Below are 15,228 nucleotides of genomic sequence, written 5' to 3'. Positions count from 1 at the left end.
TGTCTTGTTCAGAGGGTATGTGGAAATCATAGAAACATGCTTAACTCAGGGGTGCCCTCCATATGTTCTGGACTACAACTTGCATAATTCCTGGCCATTGGTCATGCTGGCTAGGGCTGATGGGAGTTGGTGTCCAAAACATTTGGAGAGCATCACATTGGTCTCCCACTGCCTTAACTTGTACAAATCCATTCATTTGTGCAGGTCCTCAAAATCATGAAATGTCATAAGAACATAGGAGCTGTGCTGGATCAGGTCAAAGTCCCATTCAGTCTAGTATCCTTTTTTCACACAGGCTAGCCAGATGCCTATGGGAAGCTCACAACTACTACCTGAGCACAAGAGCACTCTCCCCTCCTGTGGTTTCTAGCAACTGGTATTCAGAACCATACTGCCTCTGATAGCTGAGATAGAACATAGCTATATTATGTTCAGGGTTAGTAGCCATTGATAGCCTTATTCCATGAATTCTAACCCTATCTTGAAGCCATCCAAGTTGGTGATTATCACTACATCCAGTTTAATTATACATGGTGTGCCTCTTTTGTCTGTTCTGAATCTTCCAACATTCAGCTTAAAAGGATGGCCCTAGTTCTAGATTATGAGAGAGGGAGAAAACATTCTCTATAACCACTTTCTCTACAACATGCATAGTTTTATACACGTCTGTCATATTCTCCCTTACTTGCCATTTTTCTAAACTCAGAAGCCCAAGTGTTGTAACCTTTCCTCATAGGGGAGTTGCTCCAACCCCTTGATCATTTTGGTTGCCCTTTTCTGAATCTTTTCCAGTTCTACAATGTCCTTTTTGAGGTGTGGCAAGCAGAACTTTAAATAATATTCCAAATATGGTCTTGCTGTAGGTTTGTATAAAGGCATTATGATATTTGCAGTTATCATCACCCCTAACTCTAAATCCTCTATAAGGGATCCTTGCCCTTCTTGGCTAATAAAAGCTAGCAGGGATGGAACAGCCGGCTGGGCCAGGGAAGTGATTAATGCCTCTCTGTGAGAGGGGGTGGTCCCTGGCTGCCTGAAAGAGGTGGTAGTGAGACCACTCCTGAAGAGACCCTCTCTGGACCCAGAAAATTTTAATAACTATAGGCCGGTGGATAATGTCCCATCCCTGGGCAAGGTCCTTGAATGAGTGGTTGCAGGCTAGCATCAGACACTCTTGGATCAGACTGATTATCTGGATCCATTTCAGTTGGGTTTCAGGCCTGGTTTTGGCATGGAAACAGCCTTGGTCACCCTGTATGATGATCTCTGTCGGGAGACAGACAGGAGGAGTGTGACTCTGTTGATTCTCCTTGATCTCTCAGCGGCTTTCGATACCATTGTATCCTTCTGGGACGACTGGCTGAGTTGAGAGTTGGAGGGACTGCATGGCGGTTATTCCCCTCCTACTTGGCGGGTCGGCTCCAGAAAGTGGTGCTTGGGGAACATTGCAGCACCCTGGGCTCTCCAGTATGGGGTTCCGCAGGGGTCAGTTCTGTCCCCCATGCTGTTCAACATCTACATGAAACCATTGGGTGCAGTCATCTGGAGTTTTGGAGTGCGTTGCCATCAGTATGCTGATGACACGTGGCTCTATTTCTTCTTTTCATCTTCTTCAGGTGAGGCTGTCAATGTGCTGAACCGGTGCCTGGCTGCGACAGTGGACTGGATGAGGGCTAATAAACTGAGGCTCAATCTAGACAAGACTGAGATGCTGCTAGTGGGTGGTTCTTCTGACTGGATGGTGGATGTCCAACCTGTCCTGGATGGGGTTGCACTCCCCCTGAAGGAGCAGATTCGTAGCTTGGGGGTTCTCCTAGAACCATCTCTGTCACTTAAGGCTCAGGTAGCCTCAGTGCCATGGAGTGCCGTATACCAGCTTCGGTTGATGGCCCAGCTCCGCCCCTATCTGGACAGGGATAACCTGCCTTCAGTTGTCCATCTACTGGTAACCTCCAAGTTAGATTACTACAATGCACTCTATGTGGGGCTGCCTTTGAAGACAGTTCGGAAACTGCAGCTTGTGCAAAATGTAGCGGCCAGATTGGTAACAGGGACCAGACGGTTCGAACATATACTTGCATTGGCTGCCTGTATATTTCCGAGCTCGATTCATGGTGCTCATTCTAACCTATAAAGCCTTACACTGCTTGGGACCACAATACCTGATGGAACGCCTCTCCTGACATGAAGCCACCCGTACACTACGTCCAACATCCAAGACTCTGCTCCGGGTGCCTACTGAGGGAAGCTGGGAGTCTGTCAACAAGGGAGAGGGCCTTCTCAGTGGTGGCCCCCAAATTATGGAATGATCTTATTGACGAGGTGCGCCTGGCACCATCACTGTTATCTTTTCTGTGCCAGGTCAAGACTTTCCTCTTCTCCCAGGCATTATAGCATGTGTTTTTAAATTGTTTTTAAATTTTTTAAATTGTGTTTTTAAATTGTTTTTTAAAAAATGTATTTTTAAATTTGTATATTTGTTTTTAATGTTTTTAATTGCTGTAAACCGCCCAGAGAGCTTCGGCTATGGGGCAGTATATAAATATAATAAACAAACAAACGAACAAAAAAGTTAAAAAGCACAGGTCCCAATACCCATCAGTGAAGGACTCAGGCATTTCCTACATCCCCCCACTGGAAGAACTGTCCATTTATTCCTACTCTCTGCTTCCTTTGTCTTAACCATGTCCTGATCCATAAGATAAGTGGGGAACATATTTGCCTCCGCGGGTCAACTTTGACAGATGGGCAGGGCAATCCACCTGTCAATTACATTACATCATTATGAAGTGAATATTTCAGAGTCATATTGTTGTAGGCTCTTAGCCCATTTGGATGGTTTGATTTCCCCCCAGAGTCCTCCCAGTGTAATGTATAGGGGCTTCAAGAGGCTTTGAATTTCAAAAGACCTCATTTCTAACTTTTTTCTTCAATTTAACCAAAGGACTTCATTATTTTTTTCTTCGATTCTAAGTCGAGGCCTGTCAGCCAACAGACCACCAATGCACTAATGTAAGCATATTGGTAACAGCTTCTGCCAGCAACACACACACAGTCTGTATATGTAATAAGACTGAGAGGCATGGGAATTTATTGTGGGAAGTTCCCAGGGTAAGCGTATTTGATTGTGGATGACGGTGCCAATTTGGTGTGCATTACTGAGACCTGAGTGGATGAGCTGGGAGGAGTTGATCTCACTCAGCTTTGCTCATCTGGATGCTCGGTGCAACACCAGCATAGGTTGCAGGGATAGTGGGGAGGAGTTGCTGTGGTCTACAGAATTTCCATCTCTGTCAACAGGAAACCACTCTTTCTTGGAGCTGGCTGTGAGGGCCTGCACCTGGTGTCAGGCCAAGGAGACAGTAAACTAGGGTTATTGCTGGTGTACTGTCCACCCTGCTGCCCGGCAACACCTCTGACTGAGTTGGTAGAGGCCATCTCAGCTGTGGTGTTGGAGGAGCCCAGAATGATAGCCCTGTGTGATTTCAATGTCCATGCTGAGGCTGCCAGTAGTATTCTGGCTCAGGATTTCATGGCCTCCATGACGACCGTGGAGCTGTCTCAAGTTATCACCGGCCCAACACATAGGACAGGGCACACCCTCAACTTGGTTTTTGCTGGAGATGGGGGGGTCGATGTCACCCCATTGTCATGGTCAGACCACTTCCTAGTGAAGTTTAGACTTGTAACTCCAATCCTCCCCTGCAGGGGTGGTGGAAAGATTAAGATGGTCCACCCCCGAAGACTAATGGAATCCACTGGATTCCTGAATGCCCTGAGGGCAATCTTGATGCTCCATCCACATCTACTGTAGTCCCTAGTGAGGTGTCTAGTGCAACATCTGCTGCAACCTCTTGGGAACGGCTTCAGTTGATGCGGCCTGATGATGTGGACAAGATGCTTGCGATGATGCAGCCAGCAACGTGTCCTCTCGATGTTTGCCCTTCTTGGCTTATTAAAGCTTGCCAAGGGAGTTTGACCGAGTGGATCCCGGGTGTGGTCAATGCATTACTGAGGAAGGGAGTGGTTCCAGCCACCCTGAAAGAGGCAGTGACCTGATCACTTCGGAAAAAGCCCACCCTGGACCCATTGGCTTGCGAGAACTACAGACTGGTGACAAATACCTCCTCCTTAGGGAAGGTGATTGAGAGGGTTGTGGCATAGCAATTAACATCTCTTTAGATTTCAAATAATCAGAACTAAGCAGATACACAGGAGTGGTATTTTCAGATTACTGAAAGTCCAAGAATTAGAAAATTGATTTTCCATAAAAGGTTAGAGAATGGACACTGTTTATACAAGCTGACACTGTTTTAATTCTCATTAAAAGTGTTAATCTATTTTAGCACTCTCTGATGGCAGAGAGAATGTTTATTTATTTATTTTTTTTAAATTTATATCTTGCCCTTCCTCCCAGCAGGAGCCCAGGGCGGCAAACAGAAGCGCTAAAAACACTTTAAAACATCATAAAAACAGACCCTAAAATACATTAAAACAAACCAACGTTAAAAACATTTTTAAAAAAGGGTTAAAAACATTATTAAAAACACCATATTAACAAGCAATTCTAACACAGACGCAGACTGGGATAGGTCTCAACTTAAAAGGCTTGTTGAAAGAGGAAAATCTTCAAAAGGCACCAAAGAGATAGCAGAGATGGCACCTGCCTAATATTCAAGGGGAGGGAATTCCACAGGGTAGGTGCAGCCACACTAAAGGTCCATTCCCTATATTGTGCAGAAGGAACCTCCTGCTAAGATGGTATCTGCAGGTGGCCCACACCTGGAGAGCGCAGTGATCGACTGGGTATGTAAGGGATAAGACGGTCTTTCAGGTATCCTGGTCCTGAGCTGTATAGGGCTTTGTACACCAAAACTAAAACCTTCAACTTGGCCCGGTTCAGCATCATTCAGTGGGTCACACATTGAACATTGTCAGCAAAATACTAGACCCCCCTCAGAAGATGATGTTCATAAAGTGTTTTAAATTTACAATTTCATCAGAGTGCTTACATTTTGCTTTGAATGTTAGAATCTGTGTTACGCTGAACAGTTTTGCTTAGTTAATGATGCCCTGCTGAGCTTCTGTTTAAAAAAGATTAATACTTTATTCTTGAACACATTCACCTGACATTAATCATTGTGGGTTAGATCTGGACAGCAGAGGATGAACAGATGCTGAATTGTTGCTTATGGTTATTGTCTCATATTTATGAGCTATCTTCAGCCTTTAGGTTGTGAACAAGAGCATAATCCTATAGGCAATAGATTTCTTTCAAGGTCACTCATTAATCAATGTTGAAAAGTGCACATGACAGTAGTTTTCATGTATTGATAACAAAGGGAAGAAAGAAAACATGCAGGAAAAAAGTGTGTGCACTCAAAGAACAAAACTTCTTCCATTTCTGAATAGCTGCTTGTGATTCCGCTTCTGAATTATACTGCAGGGAAAAGCAATAGTTTTGGCCTGAAAACTGCCAGATGGAAAAGAGAGAGAGAGAGAGAGAGAGAGATTAAAATATTTAACTATGGCATCTAACAGCGTTGAATAACATCATTTCGTAAACTATTCTGTATGTTCTGTAACCACAGCTTTAGGTTTCTCACATGACTGATAATTATTATGGTGCATTTGGCTTTTGCACATTGGGTTTTGTTACCAGATCTAGTCATGTGTCTATACAAACAGGCATATCAGTTGATATCTTACACATATGTTCACTGAACTACAAGTGTGGAAATTTTTACTGGAGATGATGATGCACCATAGGCATTATTGCACTGGGCAAGGTGATTTTTGAACACCAATTTAATCTTGCCTAATTGGGCGAAATTAGTACATGTTGCACTATGACCTGGGAGACCAGGATTCGAATCCCCACATAGCCATGAAGCTCACTGGGTGACCTTGGGCCAGACACTGCCTGTCAGCCTCATGAAAACCCTATTCATAGGGTCGCCATAAGTCAGAATCGACTTAAAAGCAGTACATTTAGTCAAATGTTGATAAATGCTCATATAATCTTGTCAGTTTAAGAGAATTAGCAATGACCACACAATTTAGTATGATTGGGATATTTATTTACACAAAATAGCTGACAAAGTAAAAATGGCTTTGCAGTTTGACACCCCAGTACAAAACTATGAAATAATAAAATAAAGTTGCTCTACATCACATTGCCTGGACCATACACTTTAGAGAGTACCTAATGGTTATATAAAATAGAGATAGGGCAAATTATACCATATAGAATTCTGGGATGGACATTAAACTTAGCAGAACAAAGACTAAATAAACATGGAAGGGGAACAGCTGGCATGCTGGTACTCTGGTCTCATGACAGCTGTAGATAACCAAGACCACTGAAATAGGAAAGACAGAAAGTAGTAAGAGGGGTAACATGTAAGAGTTACGTGTCTTGAGAAAGGTGGGAGCAGAAGGAACAAAATAGACTAAAGGTTGTGGGCTGTCACCATAACCAAACTGAGACTAAACTTGGGCTTATTGGAACCCTCCTAATACACCTGAAAACCAGAAACACTTCCCCTTTGGGGGAATGTTTTCCACATGGTGACCTAATTAGTCCCAAACAAAGTCACAAACATGGAGCACAGGGAGGGATTGGGGATGCTAGTTAAAGCTAGTGAAAAAGAAAAGAACGCTCTTGCTGCAATTAACGGGCTCAGAGTGTTGAAAAAAGGAAGCGTGGAACAGCCTTCTGGATGTGCCCTAAAAATCTAAATAACTTGGAAAGGCAGAAAGGGTCTAGCTTATAGGGAGGGGGCTTATCAGTAGCATTAACCTAAATTTGCAAAGTGAGCTCATTAATGCCTGGACCAGGCTTAGGTCACAAGTACCTCACCAAAGATTGCTCAGTAAGCTTAGCAGTTGCAGAATAAAAGAAGAGGTCCTATTGTGGATCAGTAACTGGTTAAGAAGGGAATAAATGAACAGTTGTCCCAGTGGAAAGATGTAGAAAGTGGACTCCACCAGTCATTATGGCCTGTGCTTGTTAAGTTGTTCATAAAGGATTAAGAGTAAGGGGTGAGCAGTGAGGTAGCCAAGTTTGCTGATGATGCCAAATTGTTCAGGGTGGTTAAAACAAAAAGGGATTGTGAGAAGCTCCAAAAGGGTGAATGGGCAGTAAAATGCCAAGTACAATTCAATGTAAGCAAGTGACCACAATGACTTGCACTCCTTGTTCAGAATAAAGCCAAAATACACACACAACACAAAAGTTGTAGTTGAACCTAGCTTCTTAGTAACAGGTTACATTGCAATAAGGTAAGTGGTTCTAATATTTTGGCTCAGGACATGGGACTTGGGTGAGAGCAGGGTATCTTTTTGTTGCTGAGGATGTGGTCCTTGAAGTGCCTTGTGGGTATTACAATTATTGTTATTTATTACATGTGTTAGTCGCTTTTTCATGATAGGACCCAAAGCAACTTACGAAAGCAGTATAAACGTTCAAACCAAGTGTGAAAAAGACAATCAGAATAAGAACCTAAAAATACATGTATACTTACATAACAAGGCAGGACTGAGTGATATCCAACTAGTTCAAACTAGTAGTAGATTTGTTAATTGCAGAGTCTTTTCTGAATATGATTAATGTTGGATATCACCCTATGCCTTTATTTTTCAGGTTACATTTGAGACTACAGTGAGAGGAAGTCTCATCTGGGACAGAAGTGTGGTTTTAATTGGCAATTTTGGATAGCACAGTGGGGAGGAGAGCCTGGCTGGGAGTCCAGAGTCTGTGAGTTCAAATTCCCGCTCGTGTCTCCTGGGTATAAAGGGCCAGCTAAAGATCACCCCCACAGTGAGTGGCTCAGGGGTTACGTGCCCTGCCACCTGTGCAGCCATGGGCAAGCTGCATAGTCTCCCAAGGAGCCCAGTTTCTCTCCAGCTGGCAATTGTGGACAAGGAAGGGGCTGGCTTGTGCAGCTGTGGCGAGCTGAGCAGGCCCTAGCCAGCTGGGGAGGACTAGCCTCAGAAAGAGGCAATGGTAAACCCCCTCTGAATACCGCTTACCATGAAAATCCTATTCATAAGGTAGCCATAAGTCGGGATCAACTTGAAGACAGTCCATTACATTACATTGTGTATAAGGATATTATATGGTTAGCCTGAGTTGGTTGCAGGTAGTGGTTGTTATGTGTATTATTTTATTACTATTACTGGAATGATGATTTATTTGACTTAATGATTTACAGACTTTAAGAGCCAAAGATACAGCATAACACCAAAGAATGCATTACAATAAAACCATTAATATGGCCCATAAAGAAACCTAGCAAAGCTTTAGCAGCAGAAAGGTTTGCAAAAAAACAACAGAACACTTATCTAGATTCGTCAAATGCCTTGGAGGATTTTACCTGGCTCCAAAAGGATGCCAATGATGGCATCAGATAGACATTACAGGGAAAAACATTTCACAAGTGAAGAGCCACAACTCAAACAGCCCTCTTTAATTAAATATTAACATTTTAATTTAACTTGCTCTCTCTTGCCAACTGAATCTCCCTCAGAGGGGGCACGTGAAAGAGGGCTTGAGATGAAGACCAAAGGATCTGGGTAGGTTCATATTGTGAAGGATGGTCTGAGAGATATTGGGGTCCTGAGCGACACAGGGCTTTATAGGTCAAAACTGGCCCTGTGATTTGGGCTTGGAAACATCCAGGCAACCAGTGCAGCTGTGCCAATGTTGGTGTTATATGATCATCTTGAGGCTGTTAGCATTCTAACTGCCACAGTCTGTACTAGCCACAGTATATGAACAATCTTCAAAGGCAGCCCCCGTAAAACACATTGCAGTAATTCATTCTCAAGGTCACTGGAGAATAGATTACTGCTAAACAGTAGTTAAGTGTTGTTGTACCTTTTGCTTCTAGTTTGTTTAAGGATAGGTACTTTATGGTTAGTATGGATTGCTGAATGGATTGCTTAAGGTGGCTATAACGTTGATAGTGTTGGTATTAGACACTGTTGACTTATCAATATGTTTTATGCCTAAACTTTTACTATGCTTTAAATGTGCAGTTGTCAAACTGTCAGTGTTTTTGTATCTTACAACTTTTATTATGTATGGCTACTATGCTCTTGTATTGGGCACTTTCTGTGAAGCACTTTGAGCACAATATATTTGTCTAAAAAAGGCATATAAATAAAACTGAGACTAATACAAAGAGTATATGGTAAGTTTTATGAATCTGCCTCTACGAAGCAGATTTTTAAGCTGGGTTTAGAGAGGTATGAAATATGTTCTCATATTTATCTCAAAAATGTTTATGTGTGTTTGGTGTCGTTCATGGCCAAGTTCAGCAGGTCTCAGAAAGGACAATATAACAGTCTTTAGTTATCACATTCATAAGGAGATGCATATTGTACTTTTGGTTAATATTGAAGAAAATAATTTATAAACACTAAACATAAATGGATACATGGGTTTTTCTGAAGATGAAGAACACTGAATATGATACTTTAATAAAACTATTTTTAAAAAGCTTGAACATGCAACTTTCTGTAACATGTTTGCTTTCGTGGTGGACTTTGAAAGGCTTGCTTTCAGTTTGGAAATTGTCCTTTTATAAGTTTTGCAGTTTCAGTGATCAGTTCTTGATTACTTTTTCCCATTCAATATGCAGACTGTAGAGAGATTTTGCTGCCAATGATGACAGATCAGCTGAAGTATCATTTGGAAGAGCAGGAAGACCTGGAAGCCTGTTGCCAATTGCTCAGCAATATCCTGGAAGTCCTTTACAGAAAAGATGTGGTTAGTAATTGAGTATATTTAATACTAAAATTTTGAAAGTATCTGGAACTGCCATGAATGGACATCAGGCTACATGAGGTAGAGCTTTTTCTTTTAATGCCGCTTGCTTAGGCTTCCATTTTAGAAAGGAAAAGAAAAAGAAAGGAAAAGTTGGTAATGTGACAGGCATCTAATAGGAAATACTTTAATTATTATTAATAATAATAATAAAATTTAATTTATGTGTCGCCTATCTGGCCGTTGGCCACTCTAGGCGACGTACATGTAACAATTAAAACAGAATACAATATTCTATCTATCACATGGTTTCTAGGAAGCCAGGAGATCTGGAGCTGATGAATCTGGAAGTGAGGTGCAGGCACCTTAATTATCTCTGCTGCTGTGGTAGCTTTGCTTTGCTGAATTTGAACACAAATCTTGAGTATGGCTAACGAGCAATAGTAAAACTACCTTCTTAACAGAGGTCAGGTCACACCAAAAGTAGTTCCATCTGGCCCTGTAAAGTTTTTGACTTTGATCTGCTTCTCAGTTTGAGCAGTTCATCACTCAGATGCAGATGGCTCTGACAACTTGTACCCACTTCTTCGCTCAGTGGCCTGACTGCAAGCTTCCTTGCTTCCCAGCTCAGTTTAAGTGCTGGATAGGTACTTGATTGCTTTCATATTGTCATCCCTGAAACATTTGCATTCCTCAGTGGCATAGAAAGAAAACTCAATAAGAACCTCATGTAATAACCAATGCCCTGGAGTTGAGCTTGCTGCTTGACAACATTCCCAGTTTCTGTCAGTATAGGAATGAGTAACTTTACATTATAGACTGCTGTGCTATATCCATGCTGCACTGCAAGATGCACTGCCTTTAGTGTTTTATGCATGCAGTCTTCTGAAGATGGCTGTTATTTTTGTTTAATCGGAAAACAGATTTGTTTAAACTGTGTGTGGTTATTTTAGGAATCTATCCATAGTTTAGCTTCACCTGCAAAACCAGGGTAGCCATTGCAAAACAAAAGTCCTTAACCGCAAGCATTATTTTACATATAGGTAAATCCAGAATGCTAGATGAGTAGGGTTAATTATTTATCAGGAACTTACAATGCACAGCAAAACTTCTTTAGTAGTATAGATGCCTATTCAGACACATAAGTAAAAAGAATGGAAGCAGTGGTGTTCTTTGATTACTGTACTCTGAGGATACTTTCCCTCTTGAATTAAACATAACAGTAACATGAAATTTTCTTTACTCACTGAGTCAGTAGGATATGATGTATAGATTACAGGGTTTTTTCTATATAAAAAAAGTTATATATGCAGCTCCACATGTGTAGCTGTTGGTGGGTTTATTATTGCATTCTATTTCCATTCTCCCCAAATTTCCAGTATGCAAATTTATCTGCTGGCTAAGGCTAAGGCTTTTGTGCTCATTCAGCTTAAAGTTTTATATGTACTTTGGTGGCTCATTAGCTGTTAAGGATTATTAAATGGTCTTAAGTCTACTTTGCAGTATTCATGATGTATAAATTGTTTGTGGTACTGTTTAATCTGATTATATTCTAGCATTCTGGGCTAAATATGGCCTTGATGAACACAGTCTACCAGCAGGACAATCTACCAGCAGGTGGGATCTACCCACCCCAAAAAAGTAGCGTTGGTTGAGGTATATCTTGGGGCACCTGCAATTATCTTGCAGTTTGTTTACCTGCTGAGATAAGCAAAGTTGAGGTCCTCCTGCTTTGGAAGTTGTCGGGGATGCCTGGTTAGAAGGCAGAGCAAGGAAGAGACGAGTTGACTGAATTGAGACAACTCATTCCAAATGCTGATAGAAGTCCACTTAAAGGATTTTTTGTTGGCTGGAGGTTTAGTTATCAGTGGGAGGGAGGAAAGGCACAGTATGAAAGTAGCTGCGATTACAGTCAGGGAAACCAATTTCCTCCCTTCTTAAATAGGGAAAGAAGAACATGTGAAGGGGTGACCCTTATCTTATGTTTCCTCTGTCGGAAATGTAATTATCATTTGTGAGCAAACTGTTAAAAATGTGTTTTTCAGAAAGAGGCATTGCACATTACAGAAGAGTCAATCTGTTTGACTATATAGGAAAGGGGCTTCTTGGAAGTTTTAACTTCAGTCTGAAAATATCACCTTCACATAGTCACTTGAGTCATATCAATCTAGACATAACATGTCTGTCAATGCAAAGTTAAACATCAAAAGGGGGCAAGTTATGTTAGTCTCTCCTGTTCCATTTGTTACAAGCAGAAGGTACTGGTATGCATGCACAAGGTATTCACAATTGCTTGCTATAGGAGTAGACAGATTTTATAACAAACTTGCTTATTGAGTTGCCTTAATTTTTTATGATTTCTGTTAATTTCATGCTTTGTTTTTAGGGACCAACACAGCGACATGTGCAGATTATTATGGAGAAACTACTGAGGACAGTAAATAGAACAGTCATATCAATGGGTCGTGACTCAGAACTCATAGTAAGTGCCTATTGGCAAACATCTAAAAATAGTGTTGTAATTACTGTTCATAAGAGTGCATAATCCATTAGACTTCTCTCCTGTGGGGTACAGTAACAATATTTGTGTTCCTTGTTGTGATCATGAGCAAGCCCTGTTAATTTCATTGGAGCGTTTCCTGGAGCAGTTCCTATTGTATGCTCTCACTTATAGAATTGAAGTCTTTGGCAGTGCAAAAAGTTTTAAAATGTCTTTGTGTTTATGCTGTAAAATATTTTTCCACCTGTAGTGTAAAAGAGACAAAGAGAGACTGCTATTCTTTGTAAGACATTCTGTTACAATACACTTGTTCCGGCTGCATAAAGACTTCATGACCGACAGTTTCCATTGTGATCTCTTCTGGCAGGCAAGCTTGTACAAAGTAATACGGTTCCACAGAGAAGGCCTACAAGCACTCCTTTTCAGCAAACATACCTGAACTTATAGGCAGCTCTGTAACTTAAAACAACTGTACTAGGAAAAAATAGTTCACAAGCATTTCAGAAATAATATCATTTAAAAAGTTTATTTAAACTAATAATAGCCATATAGTATTCAAAAGGATAAAAATGTTAAGTTTCCATGTTATTCAGTCGCCTGCCACTAAATCAGCAGAAGTTGTCACCTCTCACCTTAGCAGCATTTCTCATTAAATAATGAAATCTACCCTTAAGCTCCTTTCAGGTACTTGGATATACACTAAATTGCTTAATGATTTCCGGTAGACAAGATTTTGGTTTTACTGGATGGTCTATACTTATTGTTAATGTCCTTTGTGGAACATATTGAAGAGACTCTGATGAATGCACATTACTTGCTTCGATCCTTCCAGCTTGGTATGGATAAATGATATAAACTGTTTACAGAAATTTTCGATCCACAGACATAACTTTCTTAAAGCTCGTCGGGATTATTTTGCAGTGCAATCATCCCATGGAATATATCAGTGATAATATGCAGTGGTTTATGAAATTCATCTTTGGAGTCACATGTAAAGAAACAGTAGCAGCATAGAAATTAACTTGTTAAAACTAGTGAACCGGAAGTGTGGGGGAATGATCTGTTGTAGTTTTACATCATTAAAACAAAGGTTTCAGTAGATGGACCAGCAAAGTTTGTGGGCCTTAGGCCCAGAAATAAGCTTCAGGGAATTGGTAATTCTCATCTCAAAGGACAAGCAGTCGTTAGAAGCCCCCACATTCTAAAATCTCATCTGAAGAACTTTTCCTGGTTTAGCCTCTTCCTTTCAATGGGTAATGGAGGCAATAGGAACAGTCCTACCATTATGCAGCTTGAGTTTGACCAGTCCTACCATTATGCAGGTTCTCCCTCCATTCTCACCACCACAACCCCCCCATCCCCTAAGGTACCCTGCTGCCTTTGGGTATAGTGCAGGTTGTTGTCAGTGTTAAAGTAAGATTCAACTGCAGTTATGTACTGAACAGAGGGGGTGTGTGTCACAATCTCGTCCTTTGACTCATGCAGCAAAATGTCTTGGGTCAGCCCAGGAGGAGCGGGACAGCAACCCATCGGTGAAGACCATCAAGGGAATAATATCTTATGCAGTGGATTGCTTGTTGGTACCTACCGCCTTTTTTTTGCCATGCAACCTTTTAAAATCTCCCTATTGAACTAAATGGAAACATCAGTTCATTAATCTGAATTGTCTTAGAAATAAGCAACACTATTTGTTGTTCTTTTGGAGTAACTTGCCCACTTATTTCCAACCATGGGGTGTTCATCCATCATTGGAAAGATTTTTTTTGGCCCATGTCCAAATTGAAGCTGATATTTTTATTGTTTAATCCAGATGTTTTCCATATTTTGTGGAAATCTGGCAGCTGAAGAGACATAGAGAGTGTGGTCTGAATGTATCTGCATACAATGCAGTTCTATATCTGAAGGTAAGCAGGTAGATGGGAGATTGCCTGGACACACATGTATGTTACTCCGCATTCTGGTGCAAGAGCTGAAATACATTCAGAATAAACTTGATTGATTTGTAACAGTCACCTTGTTTTTTGTCTATTTGAATCACTCTTGTTGCAGTTCTCTTTCTGTATTAGCAATTTTGACTTTTGTTGACAGAGTTTCACAACACTGGGCGAAAAAAGCTTTTTTTTTAAAGCCTCCAGCATGCTAACTTCATTGGTGTCTTTAGAGGAAATAATCTGGTGTTCCTTCTTCACATTGATTTTCCTATTTTTTGACATTTTGAGTTAAAACAAAGCTTTGTATCATTTTTCAACCAGTTCTGCCTCTAGCTTCTTTATTCTTTCCTATGGTCTCTCGCTGCTCTAGATTTATTGTTTATATAGCACCTTCCTGTTTACAACATTAGTTCCAAATAGGATGTATTTTCATGATTTTGGTTAAGGTCTGGGTTTTGCCCATTCTGTTTCTAGCAACATTTTCCTACATGGCCATGTGACATGACTCTTGTTTCTCTTATTTATTCATTTCCAGTACAGAGTACTTTGTATCCTTAACCTGTGTTTCTGTACCATAATTGATGTAGTCTGACTCTGTCAGCTAACCTTAGCTGTTCATGTGCTATTCAGCCCTAAGGAAGAATGAACAGAAGATAAAGGGTCTTCATCCCACCCCTTTAGGATGCACACCTTAACGTGGTGAGGGTGTTTGAGAGTGTTGAAGAAGCTGAGAGCAATGCCGTCAGGAGTCTAGACCAAGAGGCTAGACTCCTAGCAGGGGCACCCAAGGCAGAATGGTCAAAGCTAAGACACCAGACTAAGATGCATCCAAAGGCAATGGGAAACCACCTCTGAATACCTCTTATCACGACAACCCTATGAACAGAGTATCCAAAACTGCTCTTGGAGGTCACTGATTCATAGGGTCGCCATAAGTCATAGTCGACTTGAAGGCACATAACAACAGTCCACCCTTACAATTTTTTATGGTTCTCTTTTACTGAAATCACTCAGATCGAATTTGA

General features: G+C 41.1%; 1 protein-coding gene across 2 annotated transcripts in view; it reads left to right on the top strand.

Annotated features, from left to right (window-relative positions):
• The window catches only part of DOCK1 (dedicator of cytokinesis 1), a 702,192-nt gene that overhangs the window by 205,508 nt on the left and 481,456 nt on the right, over positions 1-15,228 (top strand). For both annotated transcript variants that reach the window (XM_061635676.1, XM_061635677.1), the window contains exons 26-27: positions 9,648-9,775; positions 12,159-12,254. In XM_061635676.1, coding sequence (XP_061491660.1) covers positions 9,648-9,775; positions 12,159-12,254 — 224 coding nt within the window. The remainder of the gene's footprint in view (positions 1-9,647; positions 9,776-12,158; positions 12,255-15,228) is intronic.

The sequence above is a fragment of the Rhineura floridana genome, chromosome 7 (assembly GCF_030035675.1).
Source record: "Rhineura floridana isolate rRhiFlo1 chromosome 7, rRhiFlo1.hap2, whole genome shotgun sequence".
In the NCBI taxonomy this organism is placed as follows: domain Eukaryota; kingdom Metazoa; phylum Chordata; class Lepidosauria; order Squamata; family Rhineuridae; genus Rhineura; species Rhineura floridana.
Note: the sequence above shows the minus strand (reverse complement) of the source record. Positions and strands in the feature narration are given on the sequence as shown.